Source organism: Bombus vosnesenskii, unplaced genomic scaffold (genome assembly GCF_011952255.1).
Source record: "Bombus vosnesenskii isolate JDL3184/JDL3185 unplaced genomic scaffold, Bvos_JDL3184-5_v1.1 scf7180000013264, whole genome shotgun sequence".
Lineage (NCBI taxonomy): Eukaryota > Metazoa > Arthropoda > Insecta > Hymenoptera > Apidae > Bombus > Bombus vosnesenskii.
The window spans coordinates 5,668,899-5,688,267 of NW_022882924.1; the positions used below are offsets into that span (position 1 = coordinate 5,668,899).

The following is a 19,369-nucleotide window of genomic DNA, read 5'->3' on the forward strand; positions in this document are numbered from 1 at the left end:
ACTTTATATTACTTTATAATTTTGCTGCAACATCTTATATTTATTATAAACAGATATATAACATGGTATAAGTTCCTTATTACTAACAGTAATTGTTGATTGCTCTAATTCTAATAAGAATAACGAATTTCAAATATCGATATTATTAGAATTTTATTATAGGGTCGTTATTGATACATAAGTCGAGAATAAAGATGTACACTTAGCTATTGAATCCATTTTCAAATGTTTATTATTATCTGTTGACGAAAGACTAATTTTTCATCAACATACAATTAATTTTATATTAAAATTGTCAATTTCTTTAAAAGTATGAATATATAAATACTAGACAGAAATTCATACCTCATTTATAACATACTAAAAAAATATATCTGTACATATCTAAATATGATTGTCTAATTGAATTCGAGAATGGCGCCTATTAGAAGATATCGCGGTCAACTATGAACCTGCGCCTACATTTCCAAGAATGCAGCGCTTGACGTCGTATGACGTCAGTCAATGTCGTCAAGTTACAGCATTCAAAACATGCGTTTTTTATGCTTTTTATGTTCTAACATTTTTGAAATAATTAAACAGAATAATCAGAAACATCATATAAATGTTATATTTTCCCGAATTATGCAATAGATTTGTGCAATCGTTCCTGTTATGTCGTTCGATTTTTCACAAAGGATCACTGACATGTTGGCAGCACTGTCGATTGATCGCACGTATTTTACCTAGAATGTGTATCATATATATTTATTCCTGGGTCCCTCTGGGCGAATGTAAACAGAATTTTTTCGCAAATATGAAGTGACGCGGCCGATTTATGCGGCTGCGACTCGTGGATGGAACTTACAACCCGTGAAACCGTGCCGACTATTTTAGCAGTTCACGAGGTCTCGAGTCTCGAGTATTAGTCTTGAACGCGTTACGGTAACCAGAAGATATACCTAGCGGATAAAACGGGTTTACGTTCGACCGCCCGTAGTGTTAAGTTCAGTGAAATAGTGTGGAGACGATTTAGAATACATGGAAGTGCAATGAGGGATCTGCAGAAATTCGTCGACTACTTGCTGACGGTAAGTACTCGAAAACGAGTGGTATTCGCGACTACTTTGGACTTTCCCAGCTCTGACGAAATATGTCGTATTGGTCGATTTCTCTATAAATAATGCTGTGATTTTTTAATCATCTAATTTTCCCTTGTTAATCAGATAAATATTTTCTACGCTCTCGAACATGCTGCATGGTATTATATATAAATGGTATATACAATGCACAAGCCTTGTTACATTGTTTCGTGCGTTTCTGCTATGTACATATATTAGACCAACATTCATGAGATCACACACAATCTTACCACACAGAGCATATACACGCAACAAGACAGAATACGAGGTATGGGTATCTACATGGAACGCGTTACGCTGTGGACATAGTGTATGTTCGTAAATAAACGATTTTAATGGTTTTAGCTCGATATGATTCTCAACTATCTGTGAGAGATTTTTAGTTTTATAGATGAAATGACTCTGTCCTATTATAGTAAATAATTCGTGTAGAAATTTTATATATATAACTCTATATGTGTGTGTATATATACATATTCTTTCCTTTTTTTCTTCTTCTCACTTACACTGCGACTGTGATAGCTGATTACGTTTTCAAGTTATCAGTTTTCCTATTATTCCGATAATTATTTTTCTAGTAAATAACAGCGATCACAGCTTATGATTATTAAAATTATTCGAAAAATATATCAATAATATAATAGACCTTACATAAACATATTATTAATTTTTATTTTATTCATTGCTATTACTCCAATTTGATTTAATTACAGTTACTGCATTGTAACATTTTTAAATGATAAAGCTTTATATATATTAACTATTTTAGGTTTTCACACATATTATTTATTGAAATTGTGTTAATATTTTCCTTTTGGTACATGTTATTCTCTAATTATTATTATGAGTCATATAGAATTTTAAGTAGTATAGAATGTAAATCTTTTTTGTCAGTAAAGCTTTCTATAAAACAAAACTTTTAACAAAAATTTTAATAACTTCAAAGATTAATGTGTAGATTAAAATAGGTCTGTTTACTCAAATAACTACAAAAAATAACTGTTTACTTAAAGATGGAATTGTATGACCTCCCAAAATTTTGTTTCACCTTTATGTCAAACAATAGTATTCGATCTGCTAATGAATAATTCATTCTACAATCTTGTATCCGAGCAAGTTATCTCCCTGATTTTAGTTTGTTCCTTCATTCATTTAGTATGCATCTATGATACATCATAGAATACAAAAGTATTGTTCACTACATCTACATATATAAAATATACAGCACATATCTGTGGCACTATATTATTCAATATGTTGTGTTATGATTGTGTAATCAGTTCTTCGTAGTGTTCTTCATATAAATATTTTCATTTTATTACTTAGTATTAACTTATTAACTTATCATACAGTAAAAAATAAATATTATAAGAAACTATTGACAGCATAATAAAAAAATGTAGAAGTGATACTGCATGACCTTGAATTTGAGACATATATTCTATCTCATTAATTACAATCTTACATTCAGCTTCTAAAACATAAACATTCTTAGTTATAGCTTAGCTTTGGAATCATGTTGTTGCATTGTATTTTAAAATATTTAATTTTTAATTTTATTATATAATTATTTTAATCTAATGTTAAATTTAAAATGTCAAATATTTTTAAATTAATATTTGTATTTTAAAGTAATATTTTATTCTTCTTATCTTTTTCAGTGATGGGAGCGCAAGATGTCTTCAAACAGAACAGATCCCAAAAAATTTCAGCAAGAAATGTCTCACTTTTTACAATCAGATTTTAAAAATGCTGCATCAAAGCATGATGATGTTGTTAGATGTTCAAATGCAAGTAGAATGACAGAGAATTTGTACTGTGATTCAGAGAGATGTGAAGATAATACATGTGTCCCAAGAAATATCAGTCTATGCCAGAAGGTAGATGTTATCAACAGGATAGAAGATGATCCTTGTGACACAACTGAACTTTCATCAACTATTAAATATTTATCTGACACGTGTTCAGTTCATCATTGCATGTTAAGTGAGAGTGTTGATTCTAATCATAATTGTGATATAATGCATTGTCAACAACACAAACAAATCTCACAAAGTTATATGTGTTCTATATATAATTTATGGAGAATTAGAACAAATAAAAGTTTGTCATTACTAGTTACAAAAAATGTTGGTACACAATGGAAGAATTGTTTTTGGAGAATATTTTTAATTACTTTTGTTATTCTGTCATTATGTGCAACAATATGCAGTGCAGATTCTAATCAATGTGCAGTTGGTTTGAAAACACCTGGAAGTAAGTTTTATAGTAAAAACTTTTCTAATCTTTAATTAAAAGAAACATGTATTCATGAATTTAAACAACTAGATGCAGTTAATTTCATGCTTTTGAAGTATTTGTAACTTTCTATTGCAGTTGAGTTTATAAATAATTCCTGCATCTTGTTTCTCCTTTTGGAATTCTAGTCTTGGTACTAAATGTATATATCTATATATAATACACTAGGTGTATAGTGTAGGCTAAAATTTAGGATAAAGTTACTGTATATTCTACTAAATATTTAATCTGAAATATGCATAATAAATTAATTGATAATGAAATCTTATTTTGAACTTAATTTTACAATATTATTTTTTCAAGGGACCTGGCCACAAGGTGATATTGTACTTGAATATGGTCAACCTTTAAGAATACTATGTATATTGAATCAATCTTTCGTGGATGCTGAATTTCCTGGAAAAAATGCTTCAGATCTTGTATTCTTTCGTAATCAAAAGGAGATGGAACCAGAATTTATTACAATTATCAATGAAACTACAATATCACTAGATGTAGAAAAACCTCCACCTGCAGAAGATATGTATTATTGTAGACTAAGATTACAAAATAATCACTACAAAAAACTGGAATCAGTTTGTTTGAACAAAGTTGTAGTTGGTTGTAAGTACTTTTTTACTTTGCAAGTATTTTTTTAAAAATAATATAGCATCTTTTAATTTAAAGATTATATTTAATATAATATATATTATACAAACTCATAAAATTATGTCATTGAGATAAACTTAATCAGAATAGGCTAAAAGGCATTTCATGAAAACAAGAGTGGGCATTCAGTGCCTACTTTCATGAGAATTATAGGAATATCATTTAATATGTTTTGTATCTTGGAATTTACGCTTAACTATCATTTAAGATAAGTATATCTTATCATTTTGTCATAAATATAAAAGCTTATTTTATTAAGCTTATTTAACCTTTTTATACAAAGAGTTACTTATAAGCATTCTTAATATAGCATTTTCTATAGTGGTAAGATATAATATAATCTATTTATTAATTATTGACAGTTAAACCTCAAGAACCTCAAAACTTCAGTTGCGTATCTTATAATTGGGAAACTATGATATGCTCATGGGAACCAGTCCAAAACTATGTTACAACGACTTTTACGATCGTATTTAAATTACCGGGAAGAGCAGGAGGTAGAAAATTATATCCATGTCCAACGAAAGATAAAGATGATAAAAAGGACAAAGATGATAAGCCAAATATGTGCTTGTGGGATACATCAACGAATCCAATTTATCGACAACCCTATGAATATTATACATTTATACTGAACGTAAATAACGTTCTAGGAAATGCCAGTTTTACATATAAGTTTCATCATTTTGCTCATGGTTTGTATTTATTACTTTTTCATGTAATATTGATATATTAATAATACCATTTTCAGCATTATGTAAATATATAAATTTTAGTTATCCCTGCGAAACCGGCTAATTTATCAGTTATTAATAAAACGGTTGATAGTGCATTATTGCACTGGAGTGTGCCTTTTCCAATGCAGAATTTTCCACCTGGATTATATCATAGAATTAAGTATCAAAACCAATGGGATCATCAAAAAACCTGGCAGGTGAGGATTTATAAATACTAAGATAATATTTTGTTTAGAAGCATAACATATTTACTAATGCAATCTTATATTAGGTAATCAATATTACAAATGATATTCACGTGCATAAGAGATATTATAATCTTACTGGGTTGGAGTATGCCAATACTGTATATGATGTACGAGTTTTTATGAAAAGTGCTGTTGCGACTGGGGAAGATAAGTGGAGTCAATTTAGTGATGTTACTTTTAGAACACCACCAAGATGTAAGTTGCGTTTCCTGCAATTTTAATTTTTTTGCTAGGTACTTCCCGAAATATTTTTTATATTTTTATATATTTGGTATTTTAGTACCTGGCCGTCCTCCAAAAACCGATATTGGAAGCTTTGAAATAGCGGAGAACAGTGCTAGCAGGGATGTATATTTGTACTGGCAAAGTATACCACAATATCTAGAAAATGGTGATAATTTCAAGTATGAGATTGATCGCGTAGAAGAAAATGGACGAAATGTGTCTCTTGTTCCGAATGAAACTACGAGAACATACGCTAAATTCAAGGGAATTAGTATCAATAATTATAAATTCGAAATTGTTACGACAAATATTGTTGGAATAAATGAAGAACGTGCTAAGATTTTTATACCTAGTCGATCCCAAAGTAAGATTAATACAAACGAATGAAAATTTGTGATGCTCAACTAATATACATGTGCATTGTATGAATAATAATGCATTTATATTACAGTACCGCACGAACCTATAGCATTTACAAAAATTGCGTTTGATGGAGGCTTATATGAATTATCATGGAAACCACCCAAAATGAATAAGGAAATTACAAATTATACAATTTTTTGGTGCGATAATGAACGTGATCGCCCTTATCAGTGCACTGTATGTATTTATTAGCTATTGATAGCTTCGGTAATGAAAAAATTTACTGATACTAAAATTGGTGATTGCAGGGTTATTTAGATTGGGTACATGTATCAAAATATACAACAATTTATAATATGACTGTACCAGATCCCGACAAAGTGTATCAATTTGCAATTTCTGCAAATACAAACACAGGTAGTAGCGGTATGGTATGGGCATCATGCACTGTAATACATAATAAAGTAGTTGGAAAAATGAAGTCTGTGTGGATAAATAGAATTGGTTCTGACTTTATTGAAGTTGGTTGGAAATTAGATTGTTCGGATCGCATTGGAATAGTAGAAGGATTTAATATTTATTATTGTCCCATTGTTTCACCATATGATCTGAATTGTAAAGGCCCGAAACTTAATAGAACGATAAAAGCCGATTCTCACACTATCCATGGCATTGTAAACAATTTGAAACCGTATACAACATATATGTTAGCTGTCGCTGTTTTAACAAAAAGTGGAGAAGGATTGCATAGTGATCCTTTGTATAATACAACTCTTGAAGCAGCACCAACAACTCCTCCACAGGACGTAAGAATTATAAATGTGACAAATACGACAATGAGCATTGTATGGAGACCACCAGAAGCAATGAATGGTGTATTGCGCTATTACGAAGTTTACTACAACACACACGCGAAAAAAGTTGAAGACGCAACACAAACTGAATTGAAAAATCTATTAGCGCATAAATATTATAACATTAGTGTAGCCGCATGTACTGTATCTTGCAGTGTCAAATCGCCTACAATTCGCAAGATTACGAAAATTGGTACACCGGGAATGGTTAATGTACCTAATGTGCGCTTTATGAATTCTAGCCAAGTGATCGTTATGTGGAATAAACCCGAATACGCCGCTGGACACTTAGATTACTATGAGATATCTTCGAAAGATGGTGAAATACAAAATAGTACTAAAACAGGTAACATTTTAGCAGATAAATATATTTTTTAAAATTTTGCCTTTTTTATTAACATTTCTTCTATAAATGTTTTAGAAGCTCGATTACCTATCCCTGATTGCAAATCTATACAGCGAGAAAAACTATATCAATTTCGTGTAAGAGCTGTTAACATTGCATCGAATAATATCCATTTAAAAGGCCCATGGTCTAATCCTGGTGAGGGAAATTGTTATAGTGAAGGTAAGTCTTAATTTCTTTGTTTTTCGTTTTATTCTTCAGTTCCTTAGTTAAAACAATTATAAGGATGATAAGAAAAAAGAGGTCCAATACTTATAGGGCTTACTTACTAAGAGAAATAAAAGATGTATTGGACCTCTTTCTTTATGTATGTGTATAACAATTTCATTACTCATTCATTATAGGACCATCGTACAATGTGTGGACGATGATATGGGTGATAGGAGGATTTAGTTCCATAATAGTTATTTTTTGTTGTCTACATCTATCAAAACGGTATGAATAACCACCTAGATAATATATATATTAAACATCTTATAAAATAAATATAATCTCATTTACATATGTTTTTACTTGTTCCAGTATTTGGTTGAAGTGTAAAGCTATGCAAGATGTAGAAGTTAAATTACCACCAGGATTAGCATCAAATATGGTACAGGTACAAGAATATATTGATCGTATTGGTAATAGAAGATTAGTATTTTCTATTTATATTTATGCATTTTTGTTACAGACACTTCTTGATAAAGAACAACATATACGTCAATCTTCTGCTGATTCCAGTGGTTGTTCAAGTGGACAAGAATCTGTTACTTCTTCGCTAACATCAGATTCTCAGGTTTCAAGCGATAGTGGTACGGAGATAGATCCAATGCCGGTTTCACCCAATAAATTGCTTGAAACACCAGCTTGGAATTCAGATTCTTCGAGTCTTCGCCTGAGACACTCATCATTTCGCGAACGATACGCAAAAGTTGCAAAATCTGGAGAGCCCATCATCGGAGACACGTTATCTTTGGCACGATCTACGCCTAATTTAACTGACAGTACAGGCTACACAACTTCGCAACATACTTGGTCTTCGACTGGGTACATTAGTATGCCATCATCAGAAGAACTGTCCAGTAATCCAAGTCCTGTTCCTAAAGAAACTTCAACTGCAGGGAGCTATAGTATTATAGGAACTGTTCCTAAATCTGCACAGTCTGCAAAGTCTGAGAATGACAGTGATTTAACGGAATCTACTGCAGATACACTAATACCTATTAAATCAGAACCCAAGCCCACAAATCCATACATAACATTAGCATCTTTGGAGCAGAACCAAAAGGATAAAAAAGCTATCGATTCGCTACATGATCTAGATGAATTAACATTTGCGGAGTCGAACAAATCAAAATTAGAATCTTTGACTCCGTTCACAACTTCTGACAAAGTCTCTAAACCATATGTGCAAACAAGTTTAATCGATTCATTAAAAAAGCCGTTCACTTTAAGCAGCATCGATAGTACAAGGAGCACGATGTCTACTCCATTTGCAGCCACCTCTTTGACCGATTCATGCAGCAAACCGTTCGTGTCTTCTTTCGCAAGTCCAACTACTTTGCCGTCTACGCTGGATTCCTCGTCGAAACCCTACGTTTCCGTGTCTTCAATTTCTGAAGTCTCGAAAAAATCAAATCTTCAAGCAGATACGTTAGACTCGTCGCAAAAGACTACTGTACCTCAAGTTTCTACGACCGGTGGTTCGCAACCATATGTCCTTGCAAGTTCCGTATTCCAAATGCTACAACAACAGCAAAGGGGAAAATCGGAAACTCCTATCTCAGAAGTGATAGACAACGAAACCGAAGAAGATGTTACGACAGGGTATCCTCTGTATTGGCCAACCAGTGGTACGAAGCCAAGCTCAAAGTTGGATGCAGACAAACCAATTACGACTAAACAGAGTACTGGATACGTTACCATAGCAGAGAATCCAAAGCTAGATCAACATAGAACGTCGACATTGTCATCACCGTATGTACAGCATGAGAGGTTTGAGAAGCCACTGCCACAAACTACTACTGGACAGTCAGATGAACAATACAGTAAAGTGACTGTTGTGCCAAGTACTATTTAATGAAAGAAAAAAGGCGCAAATGTATTGATTGTGGCAGTGTAGCTTGTGTATTTTGTCACTTTGAACTTTCTTCAATGTAGGAACGTTTTTTCTAATGAACTATGGTGCAATACGATTTTACGTTTGTAGGTGCTTCGAAATGTAGTCAATGACAATTAAATCCTACATTTGTTTTTACAAATATAGTATTTAGATCGGAGATCTTAAAAATGCTAAATTGGAACACAAAACGTGCATGCTATGAGACATATGAACATCGCGATATTCTGTCTACATGTGTCCACATCGATGTGTTTAAAATTTTAGTGTTTTCTAGGAACCTATACAAAACAGCATGATTCAATGCTGGTTCAACGACTGAATTAAGAAAAGAATTTGTTTAAAGAGAAAGAGAGAAATGAAAATTAACAAATGAAGAGTATCGTATACGATATATGTATTCGATACGAGGACACATCGAATATGAAACACCCTCATTTGTGAAAGTATGTACAAAATGAATTACTTTTGTATCATATACATTATCGTGCAATGTGATGTGAAAATCACTAGCAACGCCATAGCGTAAGGATTATAGATTATAAGTAAATTATGTGGCATACATAAATCGACAAACAACACATTGTTGTCCGAACAATCAAATTTTTCGCTATCTATGGTAGTATAATAATTCTCATTGTAGAAGGACCGTTATTTAATCATTGTGAGGTTTTTAATCGACTCTGTGTAATAGTATTAATATTTCGAGATATGTTCAAAACGATTTGAAAATTTTCAATGATGTTTCGTTTAAATTCTTTTATATCGTGAATTACAAATGCATTCTTTCGCCCTATCATGCATGATAATAATATGCACATATTGAACAACTGTTTTTTTAATCTCAATGAAATTTCCGAACTATACATCTAGAAACAGATATTTGTATTATTCCAATGTTTAATCGATCCTTGGAATAAAACAAATATCTATGATCCAGAAAAAAGAAATTGCAGTTATGAGTTGCTTATTTGCAAATATTAAAAGTTGTGTTAGTTTCTGTCTCTTTCACGATCATATCGTAAGAGGCAAAAATTATCGGTTTTTGAATCATTCGTTTGTTAAAATCATGCACTGCGTACAAAAAAAATTATGTTGATTTTTTTCGTTGAACTACAATCATATGCGTACTTTGTTTATCTGTGTATATAATTTACAAATCGTTCCTGTAGTACCTTACTATCGTTAGCAATGATTGATAAAAAGTATGCAGTAAAAGGAAAACTATGGCAACAAGTACAGGGTCAAGGATAATAAGATAAGGGAAGGCTAATCAAATCGCAATTTTGAAACCAATTAGATTTTGCATGTTTCTTATATATTTCTTTAGCATTTGAAAACGTTTAAGTAATTAAAATGGATTAAAAAACAACATACTTTAGCTTTTATATTTTAAATATCATTGCTGACTGCACAAAAATCTTTTAACAGAATTTCAATATCTTGTAAATAGAAAAAAACCTTTAACATTTTTTAGGTCAACTTCTATCAGTGAATAAATTCTTTTAAAATCTTTGACAAAAATTATTTTAAAGATACAGAATCATACATGTCTCGAATATATAATTTGGTCAGTCAGCAAAATTGAATAAATCAAGATATGCTAGAATCCATATCTTGTAACTAAACGGTCCACTTTGCAGAAATTTTAAGGAACTATGCAATGCCATTGAAACATTTATGCTAAAACAAAGCAAAATTATATACATATATTATATATGCATAATACCTTAAGCTAGTCATTGACGGGGTACATGAGTTTTTACAGGCCTTTTTTAATGGTTATTGTTTATACTTTACGATCAATTATTAAACAAATTCTTTTTAATCCTCGACTCTTCATTAATATGTTGTTAATTTGTTCATATTTGTCGACATATCATTTAATGCTGAACTATTATAATTTCAACTATGTTAATTATTGTACTGATCAATGTTTGCAATCATTTCTCTGTCGAAGAATTTTTATACAAACTTATATTATCAAGTACAGAGAGAACAGTATAAAGAGAAGGAGAAAAATTTTATTTTTCTCCTATTATAACGAACAATCATTTGTAGCGATTGGATAAGATCGTATGCATTTTATCTCGTGTTGAACAATCGAACAACTAAATTCTAGTATACTATACACATGTATATCAGTACAAAAAAAGGCCTGGGAGGATTTTTGGAGTAGAATCGTTTTACAAGATCAAATAAGCTTCATTAACGATCTTGTTGAAAGTATTCTTTGAAGTGTAGAGAAAAAAAGCGATGGAGATTAGATTATGTAATTCAAAGCATTGTTTGGCCTTGTGAAACGATATTCAAATGAGTGCCACGGAGGAACTCGATAGATCCGTGGAACTTTTTCTGGAGCGAGCTTACGTATACTCGTATGTTATATTGTTGTTACTAAGAGAGGAGCCGCTAATATTTAATGAATCGCGTGTAATCTGTAAAAATGCTGCTTAGTTCGTAAAAATATTAGGTAAAGTTGAAAAAAGAATTAGGAAAAAAAAATTAGATGACAATGGACTAGAGTCTGTGTTGACGTAGTCGATGTGTCGTGAATACATCCGATTTAATTTCGCATTCGGGAACGTAGATGTTTTCTTCTTTTTTACATAAGAACGTGAACACAAACTGTTTGAAAGTACGTGTATAGAATCTAGATTCGATATCTTGGAACAAAATTGTATTATCGATCGATTTGTTTGAAAATTATCGTTCATTCAAAGAAGATCCTTAAATAAAATGGTAGAGTGTAAAGGAAAAGTAACAGGACGAGAAAAAATGATTAATTAATATAAATAATAATGCTGTCTTTGTAAAACGAGAAGCAAAATGCATGAATGCACGCAAAATTTTGAAATATGCTCATGTTGAGATAATTAAGTATTTTTCACGATAAAGGCTTCTAGATTGATTTAGAAAGTAACCAAGCGCGCATCTACTTTGTTAGGTTTTACATGTCTACATTGTACATATAATATATCTATTATTATCTATTTTTGTTACATATTTATAAATGAAAAAAAACTACTTTATTGCGCACTATAAATATATATATATATATATATATAGCCTAATCTGAAAAAGTTTTAAACGATGGAATTGTGGTTTGAATGATTTATATATATATATATATATATATGTATAACATATAAATATATATATATATATTTATATATATATATATATATAGAAGATATACCGATGATTTACGTGACACGTGTAAGACATATTTCTATTATTAAACATTTACCTTTATATCGATTATTAATTTGCCTTGCAGAGACCAGGAGGCATATATAAAACGCGTATATTCGCAATTTCTTTTTTCTCCACTTTTTATGTAATCAAACAGTCCTTGTATAATTTAGTTAAATAGCTTGTTAGGATGTCTATAATGTTTATGTTATATATTCTCATCAACATTATGGGAGCTCAGTGTAACAGAAAATTTGATGAAATCAAAAGGGTGAAACTAATTGGTATAAAATTATTTTATGTAGTGCGAAACAGTTTTATTGCAATGATTCACAAATATAATCGATATATGTAAATATTATTAATTATTTTCTTCTTTTACGTGTAACATAACCGTGTTAAAGAACTATTACTATCTGGGCTCTCTGATCATAGATTTTTTTTTTAATATATATTTAGAGTGGAGTGAATTATTAATGCAGATTATCAGATTTTGATTGAAGTATTTACTGTTGACGTAGTGAAAGGAAGATTTCAAAATTTCGCTCTACATATTTTACACGTGCCTGTTTGTTTCTGCGAAAATTCAAAGTTTTGATCGTTTGCAATAATCATTTAATCTTTGAACGAAGTTAGTGTTTGTAAACAAAATAATTTTCACTTGCGCTAATGATGAATGTTTCAAAAACATCGGGATATTTTTTTTGCAGAAATGTACAGACACCGCGTTAATAATAACTTTGCTAATATTAATCGTGGAATACTGTAATACTCATATCTCTTTTGGAAATAGTATTATAAATGAATTTTCGAAATTAATATATTAAAATAATGGCCGGACTGTTTTCGCAAGTAAGTAACTTTCTGATATTGCAAATAAGATTAGTAATATTAATGCATATACGCGGTGATAATAAAAGATATTAATCGCAAAGCGAAATCGGATAACAGTATTCCAGGATGAATAGCCTGTCTCATGATAACCAATCTACACCGAGCTAACTATATATTAATTCTAATAAGATCTTGTACAGAGTATTGTAAAATATATTTTTACTACATTTTTTTTGGTTTTATTATTTATTTCTTTATAACACAAAATTGTGTTTTAAGTTCGCTTTTTGTAGATCGCTGCTGTTATGCCATTATATGTATGCCATGCCGTTGAGCCTTGCCATTTGTATAGGTTCATTTTTACGATCAATCCCAAAGTTGTTTTGTTTTTCAATACTCATATACGGATCGAAAGAAAAATACAAGGATTCTTGTAAAACTTTATCTTTCAATCGATGCTGTCGATAAGCGCTTCAGGAGCTATTACTTTATAATAATTATACTGAAATATATTACATTTATATCGATGTGATGTATTTTACTTATTAATCTACAACGTATTCCTTCATTGTTCTCAATTTACGATATTAATAATTTCTGAACGTGTATATATACAAAGTCTTTATTTGAGCTTCATTATGTTAATGTATTGATTTTTATTCTCCCTTTACCGTAATTATATTCATTTAAATATAAAGCATTGACTATAGTTTCTATATTTAGTAAATCGATTACATTTGAATTTTAACTTTATTATATCAAATCTTGTAATCAAATTAGCTTAAATGAACAATAAGACTAAAACGCAAAAATATAAATCCCCACATTTTACTCTTTAATTTCAACAAATAAGTATATTATTCTCTATAAGACACAGTAGAAAGGAATAGAAAATATAAATCAAGAAGAACGTTATTAGGTTCATGGCATCATAAACGTTTATTTGATTTCTATTTTTTCATTATTTTCTATCGACGGATGATATGACCAATTATAAAAGGGTTGGTTTTTGTCTAATTTTTCTTAAATAATTATGTACATAGTTTGGATTGCTTCATTTTTACACTGTCTTTTTTCTAGAAACAAAAATACTAACTGTAAATATACATAATTGCTGTTTCGGTAAATAAACTGAGTACAGTTATTGGATATAATTGCAGACATTAACTCATCAAAAGATAACTCATTAAACTTCACTTATTCATACAATAAGCAATATCTTATAATGTTAAATCCTCTATATATGTTTCCAACATTACAATTCATTCATGTTAAAACTGCAATTTTTAAAAAGAACTGAAGATAGTAGCTGAAGATAAAAATAATTGCAACAAACAATTTTAATTCCGTAATCGGTAGTGTTAGAAATGATTTACGTATACAGATCTTTGCAGGAAATTCCTTTCTTAACATCAGTTTAAAATGGAAAACTGATCATTTAGCAAACTTGTACTTTGATTTGACTGAACAAATGTACATGTATTTCTAGGCATGCACAAATCATAAATTAGTAATTGCTATACACTTGTGAAGGTTAACTAAATATATATTTACTTATATAACTCCTGGTTATTGATTATTGCAGCCAGTGCTGACAATATTTTGGTTGGAATCATATAGAAATACTTTTCGAAATATATAAGGAAAATAGAATTATATTAAAGATAACATGAAATCCTATTATACGTTTCTATTAATTCAGATAAATAAAATTAATAGAAGAAACTTCAATAAAACGAAGCACTTATTTTTCAATACTCATAAACGCAAATTCCGATTATTGCATATACTGTGTCACGTTGTTTATCCACGTATTTTTAATAGCTGAAATAAATTTAGATAATGATTTTAAATAAATAAAATTAAGTGACAATTTCAACTGAAGCATAAAATGTACTAACCGGTAGTAATTAGGCTTAAAAGGTCCAGCCTTATTAAGTCCCATATATTTGGCTTGTTCATCTGTTAGTTCCGTCAAATGTGCATCAAACGTTGGTAAATGTAATGAAGCCACGTACTCATCTATCGAGTAGTATTATTGTTTTACAGCTTATTTTAATTGAATAATAATGGAACATAAAGATATTTTAGGCTTACCCATCTTTTTTGGTAACAGATAAACGTCACTTTTATATCGCCCTGATGGTGCGTTGAAAAGTTCAATTAGTGCTAACGCTTGGGTAGCGGCTGTGATCGACACAACAAATGAGGGGATGCTGGAACAAGACAAGTTGACTAATCGGCCTTCCGCTAATAACACGATGCGCTTTCCATCTGGCCAGATAACATGATCCACTTGAGACCTTACTTTTTCCCAAGTTAAATCGGGCGTGCGTAAACTGTTCTGTTAAGAACATATTAAAGGAGTCTTAATGTCTTATCAATATATTTCTTTTTTTTTTGTTCTGAAATATAAGAAATACGAGTTTTTCCCTACAAACTCTAGTTGAAAATCTAATCGAATTTTAAAGGAAGTAGTTATATATTGTCAAAATTTGAACGTACAATGTCTATTTCGGTATTACTGTGTCCCATATTGCATACTACGCAGCCGTTTTTCATTTTATCCATGTGTTCGCGCGTAACTACATTTTTATTGCCAGTTGCGGTAATAACGATATCTACATTTCGGATTACTTCGTTCAGTTTCATTACTCTAAAACCGTCCATGCTGTAAAGAATATCTGTATGAATAATTGTATTATCGTTTATGTAATATACAGTGTATTTTATTTTAAACTATCTACCTCGCTTGTAAAGCACAAATTGGATCGATCTCAGTTATATAAACGATACAACCTAAACCCTTAAGGGCTTGACAACAACCTTTACCAACTTCACCATAACCACAAATTACAACTTGTTTTCCACCAAACATAATATCTGTGGATCGTTTCAAGCTGCAATAAGATATCTAAGTAGAAGCAATTAGCAGATACTTTTAGCGTGTTTCAATAACTGATTTACAATTGATTTACCTATCGATAATACTTTCGCGGCAGCTATAAAGATTATCAAACTTAGTTTTTGTTACACTATCATTGACATTCATGGCAGGGACGGATAATTTTCCTGCTTTTGATAATTGGTATAATCTATGTACACCTGTTACACTCTCTTCAACAATTCCTAGAAATTAACATTATTATTATCTACTTGGCTGCAAAAGAAACAATGGACAAACCTTGAATCATTTTAAACATAGCATTATATTTTTTGAGCATTAAATGTGTTGCATCACCACCATCATCTAATATCATATTAGGTTGCCAATTTTCAGCAGCTACACATTTATCAATACACCACCAAAAATCTTCTTCTGTTTCACCGCGCCAAGCAAAAATTGGATAACCAGCATGAGCCAGAGCAGCAGCCACTTCATTTTGAGTAGAATATATGTTACATGCTGCCCATCTAACTTGTGCACCCAAATGTACTAAGGTTTCAATAAGAACAGCAGTTTGAGCATTGATATGAGTGCACCCAACGATTTTAGCATTTTTCAATGGCTGTTTGAAATAATTGTTTATTATACACATTAATATTGCTTAGTTTTGTTTTTGTAGTAAATAATTTGTATACCTTATCATCGGCGGCACGTTTACGAAGTGCCATAATTCCCGGCATTTCTTGTTCCGCTATTTCTATCTCTCTTCTACCAAATGCATGTTGATTAATGTTGCGTACACAAAAATCTGTGAAACCATTTTCTGTTTTTTGAAGTTTTTCACGAGGTGACACGTCATCTTCATCCGATGAACTTCCTGTATAAGATGCTAAAATTAACCGCGATACGTTAATAATAATCAGGTTACAATAATTAAATGTACAACACTGTAATGACCGTATTCGTACCAGAACTGTAACTATCTGTGCTACTGGCTGACAAAGATCGACTACGATAACGGCTGGACTTCTTCAAAGCTCCTGACTTGGAATCCTAAACATTTAAAAGGTCAAATAAATTATGAGATTGTGAATAATTCTCATCTTCAAAAGGGCTGCAACAGATGGAAATGGACTACAAACAGAAAAAATGCAAATAAAGCTATTTTATTTGATAGAATGGACACAGTTTAATATAGACGATTTTTGGTGTAATATCATTTGATTTTATGTTGTTCTTGTTATTTGTACTCTAATGAAGTATTTGGCTGCACTTTGATAAAAGGATCGTCTTATTATTACTGTGTTATTTGATGGGAAAGCAAAAATGATAAACCCATTGGCACATACCACATTTATGTTGTCATAGGAATTAAAGCAGCCCTGAGGAAATTGCAAGGATTGCTCTATGGAAAGGAGTACAAATTTACTTGTGTCTTGTACACACATATTCTTACTTACTAATTTTGTTCTCGCGCCGTGAAAGGCACTATTTGATGCCTCTAGGCTCTGAAATCACAACAACCACCATCATAATTCAAATTGGATCAAATTTTCATAATACAGTCCGTAGTTAGGTACAAAGCTCCCAAAGGTTGTACTTGTAAATAAAACTTGATTTATATAAGATATCAGTTTTATGTACACAAAGGTATCTCCCCCCTCTTCTCTTTTTGTTTTGTAATCATTCCTCAGTTGTACTCAATGCATTGGTTCAGTAGTGCTAATTGTGCCATGCCTATATGGTGTATTTAGGCATATAATGAGTGATGCATGAGTGATTGGTACCGAACCTACGGACTACTGTGAGAATAATGCTCTATATGTAAAATAATATAAGCGCCTTGATAGCAGGCAATATGTGTAATAGCATGCAAATCACTTTTTAGTTTTTTGCATTATCAAAGTTGAAATTATACATATATGTATATGTATTATGCATTTGATGTCATTGAAGATATTAAAAGACTTAATTTCTTTTGTGATAGTTAATATGCTAAAGTACTGTTATACATAGAAGGATATGTAGTAAAGGAATGATAAATTAAAAAATGTATGAAGAAAATGAAATATCTTTTGTCTGAAAAACTAAAATATTAAAAACTTTTTCACGTTGAATTAGAAAATGTCAATATCTAGAACAAAGTACTTAGAATGTTGCTTTAGAAGATTGTTCTTATCAGTTAAACTCATGTATATGAATTGTCTGCAATTTTCATGCCAATTATCATAACATCATTTGCATATTGTGTAACAACGATAAAGTGCCAGTTACAATAGTTTTTTAAATGGAAAAATACTTTTGAGGCAAAGGCATATATTCAGTCTGTTTATAAATTAGGTTTTCATTACTTTTTTTTTAGTATTGTATATATATCTTTCAATAACTTTCAATAATTTTCAATAACATTATGTCATAAAACACATTTAAACTCACAGTAAATTTAATAAATAAACCAGAATTTACATTTCATTAATAAATAAGATTAGTATCCAGTTTTCCTAACAATATACTTATGAAGTATATTATGATAAGAATCATGATTGCAAGATTATGGATCTTTCAATTTGAAATAACAATAGAAGGAAGTTATTTGTTTGACAATAGACAGAAGTTATATACAAGACCATACATTAATTACTACCATGTGTTGTATTATATAACAGCAACATGTGGTCATAAGACTTGAAAAGGTTGGGCTGAAATATGACAGAAAAAACAAAACATAGGTAAAGGAAGATAAAGGTAAATGAAAGACTTAATACAAATAATTTAACATAATAGAAGAACATAAAAACAATGAAATAAAGAAAGTACAATATCTTTGTTAAATCATTGTCTTTTGATGGAATGAAAGTATAAATTAAAAAAGATATATTTTATTTTTATAAGTAATTTAATTAGCCAGAAACTAATACGGCGGTAAATACAATACTCGTGGCAACGCAGTGTCATGATTTTACGTTATCAAAATCGAAGTTAAAATAATCCGTTTGTTTAATTATTTGGCGATAGCATTCTTCAATCTACCTTGTTGTTTGATGCTGGATCGGTGACAGGACCATCGGTAACGGTATTTCTAGCCTCTTTCCCTGAAGACGTACTATTCACAGCATCCCCGCTGTCAGCCATTTTCGATTCGAAGTCAAACTAGTGCGTTCACTCAACGACAGGTGGTGCCTTTATGGTCTTGCAGGAGCGTAATCACGATGTGCTTACAACCAGGTGCTTTTTGTCGATACTGTCATACTGTTCATAAATAATTGATTAATTTAGATAAATAATAGTTGCACCAAAGGATCATTGTCTTATAATTTAAACGATATAATAGTTTTACTTTAACTAAATTTATTTTACCAGAGTATTCTAAAGTCTTTAAAATAAAACATTTTTATTTATTTTAAAATATATTGGAATCATTTCCAAATTAGTGATACATTTACTTATTTACT

The 19,369-nt window shown here is 30.7% G+C and overlaps 2 protein-coding genes across 10 annotated transcripts; one reads left to right on the forward strand and one right to left on the reverse strand.

The window, feature by feature from the left end:
* Positions 1 to 719: 719 nt before the first annotated feature.
* On the forward strand, positions 720 to 11,819 carry LOC117236987. 5 transcript variants are annotated; one of them, XM_033500503.1, is made up of 14 exons: positions 720 to 1,070; positions 1,206 to 1,431; positions 2,783 to 3,377; positions 3,723 to 4,022; positions 4,430 to 4,762; positions 4,844 to 5,001; positions 5,076 to 5,247; positions 5,333 to 5,641; positions 5,729 to 5,877; positions 5,949 to 6,840; positions 6,916 to 7,062; positions 7,245 to 7,335; positions 7,423 to 7,498; positions 7,574 to 11,819. In XM_033500503.1, exons 3-14 carry the CDS (start codon positions 2,798 to 2,800, stop codon positions 8,960 to 8,962), a joined length of 4,596 nt encoding a protein of 1,531 aa, XP_033356394.1. In that variant the 5' UTR covers positions 720 to 1,070; positions 1,206 to 1,431; positions 2,783 to 2,797; the 3' UTR covers positions 8,963 to 11,819. The 5 variants fall into 5 exon arrangements, with proteins under 5 accessions (XP_033356394.1, XP_033356388.1, XP_033356411.1 ...); XM_033500497.1 differs by having other exon boundaries at positions 1,206 to 1,389; XM_033500520.1 differs by lacking the exon at positions 1,206 to 1,431 and having other exon boundaries at positions 7,574 to 8,859; positions 9,279 to 11,819.
* A 2,126-nt stretch (positions 11,820 to 13,945) lies between these two features.
* Positions 13,946 to 19,102, reverse strand: LOC117237082 (adenosylhomocysteinase-like 1). Of its 5 annotated transcripts, none has more exons than XM_033500705.1 (11): positions 18,948 to 19,102; positions 17,378 to 17,425; positions 16,886 to 16,970; positions 16,613 to 16,794; positions 16,215 to 16,539; positions 16,009 to 16,159; positions 15,778 to 15,930; positions 15,536 to 15,701; positions 15,128 to 15,374; positions 14,932 to 15,052; positions 13,946 to 14,854 (listed from the first exon to the last, which is right to left on the reverse strand). In XM_033500705.1, the coding sequence occupies exons 1-11, from the start codon at positions 19,047 to 19,049 to the stop codon at positions 14,848 to 14,850; spliced, it is 1,587 nt and encodes a 528-aa protein (XP_033356596.1). In that variant the 5' UTR covers positions 19,050 to 19,102; the 3' UTR covers positions 13,946 to 14,847. The 5 variants fall into 5 exon arrangements, with proteins under 5 accessions (XP_033356596.1, XP_033356589.1, XP_033356613.1 ...); XM_033500698.1 differs by having other exon boundaries at positions 16,613 to 16,806; XM_033500722.1 differs by lacking the exon at positions 17,378 to 17,425 and having other exon boundaries at positions 18,948 to 19,091.
* Between the last annotated feature and the right edge of the window lie 267 nt (positions 19,103 to 19,369).

Excerpts from the sequence above, each read along its gene's own strand:
- LOC117236987 (XM_033500503.1), top strand. The coding sequence starts at position 2,798 with ATGTCTTCAAACAGAACAGATCCCAAAAAATTTCAGCAAGAAATGTCT. Across the intron at positions 5,878-5,948 it reads ATCGCCCTTATCAGTGCACT|GGTTATTTAGATTGGGTACA; the intron begins GTATGTATTTAT and ends TGGTGATTGCAG. Across the intron at positions 7,063-7,244 it reads GGGAAATTGTTATAGTGAAG|GACCATCGTACAATGTGTGG; the intron begins GTAAGTCTTAAT and ends CATTCATTATAG.
- LOC117237082 (XM_033500698.1), bottom strand. The coding sequence starts at position 19,049 with ATGGCTGACAGCGGGGATGCTGTGAATAGTACGTCTTCAGGGAAAGAG. Across the intron at positions 16,160-16,214 it reads TATGTTTAAAATGATTCAAG|GAATTGTTGAAGAGAGTGTA; the intron begins GTTTGTCCATTG and ends GTTAATTTCTAG. Across the intron at positions 15,702-15,777 it reads ATTTGTGCTTTACAAGCGAG|CATGGACGGTTTTAGAGTAA; the intron begins GTAGATAGTTTA and ends TATTCTTTACAG.